An 8,745-nucleotide genomic window follows, 5' to 3' on the forward strand; every position below is an offset into this window, starting at 1 on the left:
GTCTTAAAGAGGAGCCGTGAATCTTTTAAGCAGGGGTTGCAGTGCAATGGCTCAACGTGGAGCCTCTCCCTCTGCAGTTTGCTCCAGCAGAGATGGGGACTTGCCTCACAGGCCTCACCCCACAAAGCATCAGCATGGGACGTGCACAACCAGATTTAAAGGAGTTAGAAACACAGCAGGCAGCTGCCCAGATTATCCTGGGCTGTGGCAACCTTCTGTGCCTCTGTAGACAAAGTCTGCTCCAAGATGCAGGCAATGGCTTCAGCTGCATCCCCACAAGGGGCACAGCAATGGTGTGAGCCCAGCAATAACCAACGAAGGAACAAAACCCGCCTTCTGCACTCTGTTTTTCCTCCATCTCTGTGCCTTGCTGTGTTTTTCCGTTATCACAGATTCAGAAACATCTGTAGTCCGTGAGTACCATTAATTTCCATTTTGCACTTTGCTATGATCTCAAAGCAAAGCACCCTGGCTCTTCAACTTTTTGATGCTCTTGAAAGCCAAGGAAGCTTTGAGCTTGGAGCACAATTTCCCAGCTGCATTCCTCAAACAAGGCCATACTATGGTTTCTCTGTGGCCATCCTAGAGGGGAATGAGAAGATTTGGCACCTTGCCCTGGTTCAGACTACTAACCTAATCTAGTCCTACAGTGTTTGGGGTTATATTAATGGGCCGTGTATGCTTTCACTTTTATTATTTTGATCCCTTAGCAGAGGCGTGAAGTGCCAGCTTAAACGCTTCAGATTTATTATTGTGATGGAGGAGAGAAATATCAGTTTCTTATAGGCCTATTAATCTCATTAATTGTATAAGCTCGATGGCTTTACCTGAAAGCTTTGCATTGTGTTTCATCTGTTTTTCGGAGAGAAGCAGAAGGAGAACAACCAGATGCAATGCACTATCCCGTTAATAGATCAACAGATGATTGTTGTTGGCCTTGCAGGAAGTAGAAGCTATTGCTGCTAATTTACACTCACCAAATGCAAATTTTAAGGATGCTGAAAATGTATTGTTTCTTAATGATTCATACGACCTATGATATCTATCGGTGAACCTTACCTAGGGACAAGGCTTCAGGCTGGGTGCTTTGCAGACAAAGTGGAAGATGGAAATGTCAATTGCCACTTGTTCTGTTAAACCTCATTCACTGAAACCTGAAGTGGGACTATCTTGAATGTATCTAAATTTCCAAGTATGCTTTATGCATGCAAATCACAGCTGTGGTGCATTTCGTTGCACCCAGAATACCTGAGGAAAAAAATAAACTCAAAGTTAGGTGCAAGTGTGAGACTTTTTTAGTGAAAAACCCAAACTTTACTTCCCTTTTCCCTATGAGAGAGTCAGATCCTAAGGACAGGAGTCGGTGTCCGGTGAACTTCCCTGGCTTTTAGGTAGAACTGGAAGCAGAAAACACTGTAAGGAATTTGGCTAAAAGAGTTTCTTTTTGTGAGCATTTCTCATATGGGCATGAATAAAGAAATGCTTACAAATCCTCAGGTTAACCATAGATTTCTTCCTCCTTCTCAGCTCAGATGTGATTGATTTGTTTTGCGAAGGAGATCTGCTGCCCTGTGAGCATCTTTCCCACCCTGTATGTGAAACACCCTTAATGAGCATATTTGATTGCTGTTTTTTGTTGTTTTTTTTTTTTTCTCCTTCCTTCAGCAGTTCACACAAGAACAGTCTTCCTCCACTGTCTGAAATCTCAGTAACCTGTAGCTGTGCCCCAGGAACCACAATGCAGCCTCCTTGGGAGCTGCTGGATTGCCCCACTTGGTTGTCCTTTTGGTACCTCCCCCTACTGAAGGAGCCTATGGACCTCATGTCCAAAGCTTGTCAGGTAGAAATGTGACCAAACCCACTGTTTTATGGATATGTGATAAGGGTGGGCATAGAGGGTACAAACTCAATAATGCACCAAAGATTACCCAGCGATACCTGAGGTACAGCTTCACACTGAACCTGCAAATCCTAAACATTAATCACAAGCTATTCTTGTTCCTCCTTGTCGTGACAGTGTTGTGAGAAGGCTGATTTTGTATTAAAATTGAGTTAGATCAATGCAGATACAATGAAAGTGGATGCTACACTTTGCTCTAACAGAATCCAAGCTTTTCTTTGCAGCAGGAACATGGGCTAATCCTCTTACTGGTTGGAATTGGAGGTCCTGTACGAGTTGCACTGAATGTTCAATTCAAATGAAAGGATTTTCTTGGTGAGTAAGTGAACACATACTGAATGTGCAAACAGTCAAATGTTCTCCGGGTGGTTTTGATAAATGGTTTGCTTACTGTGGTGTTTAAATCAAGCTAATTTCATCTTATGTCTCCGTAGTTCTGTTGGTCAGGAAGAGTCTTTAGGAGTACATTGAAGTACTTTTGAGCAATGGTGAACACCTTTTAAAAAAGTAGGAATTAGGGGATTATATCAAGCACTGGTATGATCAGTACTGCTATGTAAGTGATAATGAAAATAAATTTCAACACAACCTTCAATCAAATGATGATTTTTCCTATAAGTGTCAGAGGCTCTTCAGTATTTCTTCCGGCTTTATCTGTAGACTTTACTACTCTGTACTTCCTAGAATTAAATGCAACTACATCAGGAAACTGAGTGTTCGAGGTAAAGTTGCCATAATTTATAAAAGCTTTGGTCTCCCCAGAGGCTCTTGCAGAGTTCCCATCTGGAGCCCTCGTACATTGATTTTTCAGTGTATACACCAAAAGGAATGCAACATTGGAGGCCGCTGAGTCACTGGCTTGTGCCTCTCTACCACTGCATGAATGTCAAAAAAAGGTTTCTGGTGTTTTCATTCTAAGGGAAGAGAAAATAATTTAATTTTTTTCAGCGTTGCCTCAGTGGTGTGGTTTAACATTGAAGGAACTTGCAGAGCCCGTACTGCTTTAACAGCACTCTGTAGAACTGAACCAACAGGTGCTGCACCACCCTTAATTTTGTAGCAGTAAAAAACAATGCTCTTACACAATAAATAATGTTTTGATGTAAATCAGTGGAATTTATTCATACTACAGAAGACTTTATTGGATAAACTTGACATAAACTTGACATCTGTCTGAACAGAAGAAAATAGTGTCCTAAGAACTTCAGTAGTGTGAATAACATTTAAAATCTGCTAAAATGAAAAATTTAAAGCTAAGCATGTAGAAAAAGGAAAAGAAAGCTACATATTTTGTAACATTTCTTGCTAGGCATTGTATCTTCTTTGGTTATAACAAGTTCCTTTGAAGAATATTTCTACTTAAAATACACTTCTACGTATTTTCCCTGGCAGACAGGCTTTAAAGATCTAAATACGATGTATTGGAGGAGGTAAAAATTCTTGAAGTGTATTTTTGAAATCTTTAGACCTTTGACCACATTTGCTATGATGATACAGACTTAACAGTAAACCCACTTGAAAGACATTTCCATGGAACACTTTAAACGAAATCAATTGGTACTTTCATAATGGCAGCTGAATGTGCGTTCTTGCCATTTTCCCATTTAACAAGAAGAAAAGGCCAAACAAGAACCAATTAGTCACAATAAAATCAGCTTTGATGACATTTTCACTCCTGAACTCTGGTATAAAATGGTCATCTAAGAAAGAACTGAAAGGATATGTGAGGAACTTGGTGGTGTAACTGCATGTACATACATACACACTCCTGAGCAAAAAATGATCAGGTAAAGATGCAGCAATTTAATTGCTATTTGGAGAAGATATGCTGTTTTTGTGTTTAAACACACGCATAGAGCTTTGCTTGATTTTTGTTCCACATTTTAACTGGTCGTAATTTGTCTTTGAAGTCTATGCAGGTTAAACCTTCTTTACATCCTTTGGATCTCAGCGATGTTCGTGTGCTCGGGTTACCCAGTTGGCCCTTCCATGGTAAGTCATGCTCCCTGGCTACTGGAAGATCAGATGTTTCATTTATTTTGTATAGCTGTTGTTGTTGTTGGTTGGTTTGATTTTTTCATTAAATAAAAGGAACTTCTATTGAGGCTACTGAATAAATATTATCTAATAATACCCGGATAATATTATCTGGAACGGAGCTTGTTTGTGCTTTAGCTACACATAAAATCTGCAATCCTATAAGATTGTCGTGTAAGAAATCTGCTGCATATTGGATGTTGAGTGTGAAGAACTTTTGCCAGTGTTGAAATATCATACAGATGAGAGGGAATCATTAGTCTCCCCCCATTTCATTTCAGTTCCTCGTTGACGTCCAGTAGGTAGAATAACAGATGTGTGTTTATTTCATTTGTTGGAAGGTAAATTATAAACCAGTAAGTTTGTTAGTCACTGCTATTAATCTGTGCAGGTAAAGGAGAAACACCAAGCTGGGAAAATTATTCTATTATCAGTAACACCACTTTGGTATTATGGACTGTTTAACTTTCTTAAATGGTGAAATCAGAGTATGCTATTTAAAGGGAACAATGCTAATAATCCTTTTGTTCTCAACCAAGGCAGTATGACAGGTTGTTGGTCAAGCTAGATGTATACCATTTCACTCAAGCTTTCCAATGTGGAATTTTATTTCAAGTGACATCCAGTATTCCTGCTTTGGACAAAGACTTGTTTTTTTCAGTGCTGTGAAATAGCTCTTGGAGTCACAGCTCCGATTGCTGGGTTCCCTGCACTGTGCTGTGCATCACTGCCTTTTCATTAAGGAGATCTGTCTCTGGTAGAACACTGCTACTCTTACAGTGGATTATTTTACTGTTAGACTTTATCTATCCACCTCCTGCTTCCTCTGTATGTTTCACTTGTGTAAATGCTGAATCACCTCTCATTTCTGATCATGCAACCATCTCCCAAACAAGAACGCAGTACTGAGAGGTTTAAAGCGATGGCACAGAGCACAGAGATTTTCAGCAGCTTATCAACGACTGTGTGAATCGTGGCACGATGAAAGATGCTCACAACCTCTAGAGACATTGCCAAGAAATATTTCCGTTTAATTTCAATGTTAATTTGAATCTGGTTTGAGTTTGTTAAAGTTTTTGTGTTGTTTGGATTTTATGATGTGAAGCGCAGCAAAAGGAACTTGTACTTAAACCTACGTGGATCTTAATCCAGGCTTTTTTACACTTCCTATTACCATGTTGTCATTATTAAATGTAACCACCACCATAACTGGTTGTAACTGCTAGAAAGCTTCCTCCCTCAGACTTCTGCTTTACAGCTATTTTCATTTTCTCTTCTCTGTGGTTGAAGCTGAATGACTTCACACGAGTGGTAACAAGATGCTGTTACGTTGCTAACTGAAAAAAAAATCTCATTTTATGCCAATAAGTATGCATGATACTCTAGGGAAACCACGCTGCATGTCACAGCAGGTCGGCATCACAGGAAACAATTCATTTCGTAAGCATCATTTGAGCACTATCAGTATTTTAAACCTGAGATGCATCAGTTACGTGTTCTGTAAAGCTATGAAAAAAAATCTGATTTTGAGTACAACACATCCTTAGCAAATAGCAGTTCATACTTGTCATTCTAAGCATAAATTGTTTTTGTGTTCCTGCTTTGCTTTTCATACCGAACAAACCCTGTCAACCGCACAAATCCATAATTTTACCTTCCCTTATCTCTCTCTTTTTTTCCCTCTTCAGAGCAGCAATCCTTTTTATTTGAATTGCCAGCTGTATGGAAAATCTGATTACTGCCTGGTGCTGCTGAATAGCTGCTTAGCCAAGGTGGGCAGGAGCGAAGAGCTGGCTCTCCTAAAGCCTCCCTTCCTGGAGATGCCTTTCAACAAACGGTCCTTTCGCAATGGTGTGGGATCAGGAATTAAAAAAACTTCCTTTCGAAGAGCAAAGTCATAAACAAATGTTCCAAACCGTACTCCCGGTTTTAGCATCCCATGCCTAACTTTGTGCTTAAAATCACCTTAATGCTTTTCTCTGATAAAACCGTCAGAGACAAATGTACCCGTGTCTTCATCTTGTAAACAGATGTTTATTTCAAAGAGCACAAGCCAAGTGGAGCAGATGGAAGCGCTCAGAACGGGCTTTGTTTTTGGAGTTACAGTATCATAAAGTTTTGTATGGAAATGAATGTTTTCATTTGGTTAATTCCCCTTCTTTGTGAAGCTGCAGATTCAATCAGCTGGCTCCTGATTAGCACAAAGGCAGCCGGCCTGTCCCAACCCCTCTCGTTGCTGCCAGCTGCTGTGGCAGCGTTGGCACAGATCTACAGGGTGTTTAATTTCTCATTTCTGAAAGGTGTGAAGGGCTGAAACAGAGTCTGGTCCTGTTTGCAGCTTCTGCTTTCTTTGTAATGTTGTTACTTAACGTAACTGTATTGGGAAATAATGTCTTTGGATGTGTGATCTCATTTCCAAAGGAGTCCTGGGAAGTCATGCTGAGGCAGGGTACCAGCAGCTCCCACTGCCTCAACCATCTGACTTATAGAGGGATCACACTCCTGATGAATTGTGTTTCTGCCCATAGCTGCAGGTGTGGCACAATAACTAGCAATGCTCTTCTTCATTCTCTCTAAAGAATTTCATAAGATTCGTTTGGTCTGAAAATATGTAAGCATTGTGTGTAGGAATGGTTATCTGCTGTGTGAGGTTTCTCTTGTGGCTGTCTACTGCAAATGCAATGTTCCAGGCTGTAACCTTGCTTTGAAAATGTTGAAAATTATCTGTGCAGTGCATTTTGAACTGAAATTTAAAATAATAATAAATAAGTATGTGGACCCTTTCTAATATTTCCTTATTAAATATCAGCTTGCTGTTCCACCACAATAAGGCTGGGTGGCACATCAGCCGCTGCCAGCAGCTCCTCTCCTGCATTTTTGCACCATGAGCCTTTGGAGCAAAGAGACCTGAGCATGGAGCAGGGCAAGTGTTGCTCAATCGTATAATCAGAGAATCACAGAATGTCTGGGTTGGAAGGGATCTTCAAATTCACTGAGCCCCACACCCTGCTGTGGGCTGGGTGCCCCCCAGAGCTCAGGGTGCCCCCCAGGGCTGGGTGCCCCCCAGGGCCCATCCATCCATGGCCATGGACACATCCAGGGATGGCACCCACGGCTCTGGGCAGCAGTGCCAGCGCCTCATTGCCCTTTGAGTAAAGGAATTCCTCCTCAATCTGACCTAAATCTCCCCTCTCCTAGTTTAAAACCACTCCTTTCTGTCCATATCTGTAGTGAAATAGTGGAGCATCACACGTTTACAACCTGCTTAAGCACTTTGACTCCTTTTGCCCTCTCCCATGCTGGCTGCTGTGATTTCAGAGGCTGCAAATGCCCTGCTGGTGTGAACTCCTGACTCCAAGCTCTCACAGCCTGGGAAGCAGTGTGGCAATACCTTTGGCAGCGTGAACATGAAGGCGAGGTGGGTATCCTAGCCTATGACAAATAGGTGCCAAGAGGAGAGGTGCTTCCCCGCCCAGCATTACTTCAGGGCCTTTTAATTAAGGAAAAGAACTTACTGAGGTGGAATTATTCCCTTGTGCAGATGTTAGGAGCATGCTCTATATCTGTGCATGCCTGCATTCAGCAGCACGGTCCTGCTGCAGTGCAGACACCAGGGGCTCTGGCCCTGCAGCTCCCAACACCACCTGGCTTCTTTTTCTGGGGTAAAGAAAATAATAATAAAAAATTCCAGATTTAGCTTTCTGTTGGGCTTTCACATCCATTATAGTAAACTTTGTTTCTACAGAACGAAGCATGTTCCTGCCTGGAAATGTGTGATGAACTTGGTTGTCTGTGATCCTCCACAGCCATACATGCAGCTCTGAAAATCAACACACTTTTCACTTTGTATGCAGGTCTGCAACCAACCTCTGTAGCATTTGGTGATTGCCTTTGAGCAGAGGATGCTCAAAAATGTGGATTCTCCTGCTGTCCTGTAGCAGCAGTTCTACTCTCAGTGGTTTACTCTCACCTCACCCAGCACTGGTGCTGCCTTCAGCACGAAATGCTAAACTCCCGTCTGAACTTTAAAGGTGGTTTTATGTTGTAAGAAACAAAAGAGACCTCAGTGATCTCTGTCATTACTCTGAAAAGGCATTTTGTTGACATTTTTTTTAACTTTTTTTCTTTGCTAAACTAAGAGAAAGCACAGAGCAGACCAGAGGGCAGGCAGAATGATGCTATGTTTAGGACTGAGTACCAGGCTGAGGAGCTGGAATGCTTCACTCCATCACAGGCATTGATAGCTGGGACCTCAGGTGAGCCGCTTCATTTCTCTTCCAGTTCTCCAGCTGAAACATAGCACTGCTAACTAGTCAGAGGGAGTTTTGCCCTGCTTTGTTCTAATGTTTGGAGGGTTTGGACATGAGTGTCCGCTAATGGGAGGCTTGAACAATTAGATCACCTGGTTTAATAACATCTGAGTTCTTTGCAGCATCCTGGTTGTGCCCATTGTGCTCTAATTGCAAAGCTGCTCTGCGCAATGTTCGTATTTTCAGTGTGCATCCTGGAAGTGGGGAGAAGAGAGGCATGGGCACCTCGAGGGCTGGCACAGGGCTGCTCTGTACCCAGCCTGGGTCTTGCTAATGAACTAAGCTGATTTCACAACGCTCTTGTGTGGAGCAGCAGGGATAGCCATGGGTCAGACAGACAGACAGACAGACAGCCGTGCACGTTGGCCACTGCTCTGCCTCCTACCAGTGATCTGTGCCTCTGAACAAGGTGGCCAATGTTCTCCACTGGGTGAAAATGAACGGAGTAGATCCAATAAAATCTGAAGGTGTAAAATCTATCTGAAGACCAAAGGAGAA

General features: G+C 42.1%; 1 protein-coding gene across 1 annotated transcript; it reads left to right on the forward strand.

The window, feature by feature from the left end:
* The first annotated feature begins 1,367 nt into the window (after positions 1-1,367).
* Positions 1,368-6,710, forward strand: NPS (neuropeptide S). Its single transcript, XM_090144631.1, has 3 exons — positions 1,368-2,215; positions 3,811-3,892; positions 5,626-6,710. Exons 1-3 carry the CDS (start codon positions 2,082-2,084, stop codon positions 5,836-5,838), a joined length of 429 nt encoding a protein of 142 aa, XP_090000757.1. The 5' UTR covers positions 1,368-2,081; the 3' UTR covers positions 5,839-6,710.
* Positions 6,711-8,745: the final 2,035 nt, after the last annotated feature.

This window comes from Phasianus colchicus, chromosome 8, assembly GCF_987193195.1.
Source record: "Phasianus colchicus chromosome 8, bPhaCol1.hap1.1, whole genome shotgun sequence".
Classification (NCBI taxonomy): domain Eukaryota; kingdom Metazoa; phylum Chordata; class Aves; order Galliformes; family Phasianidae; genus Phasianus; species Phasianus colchicus.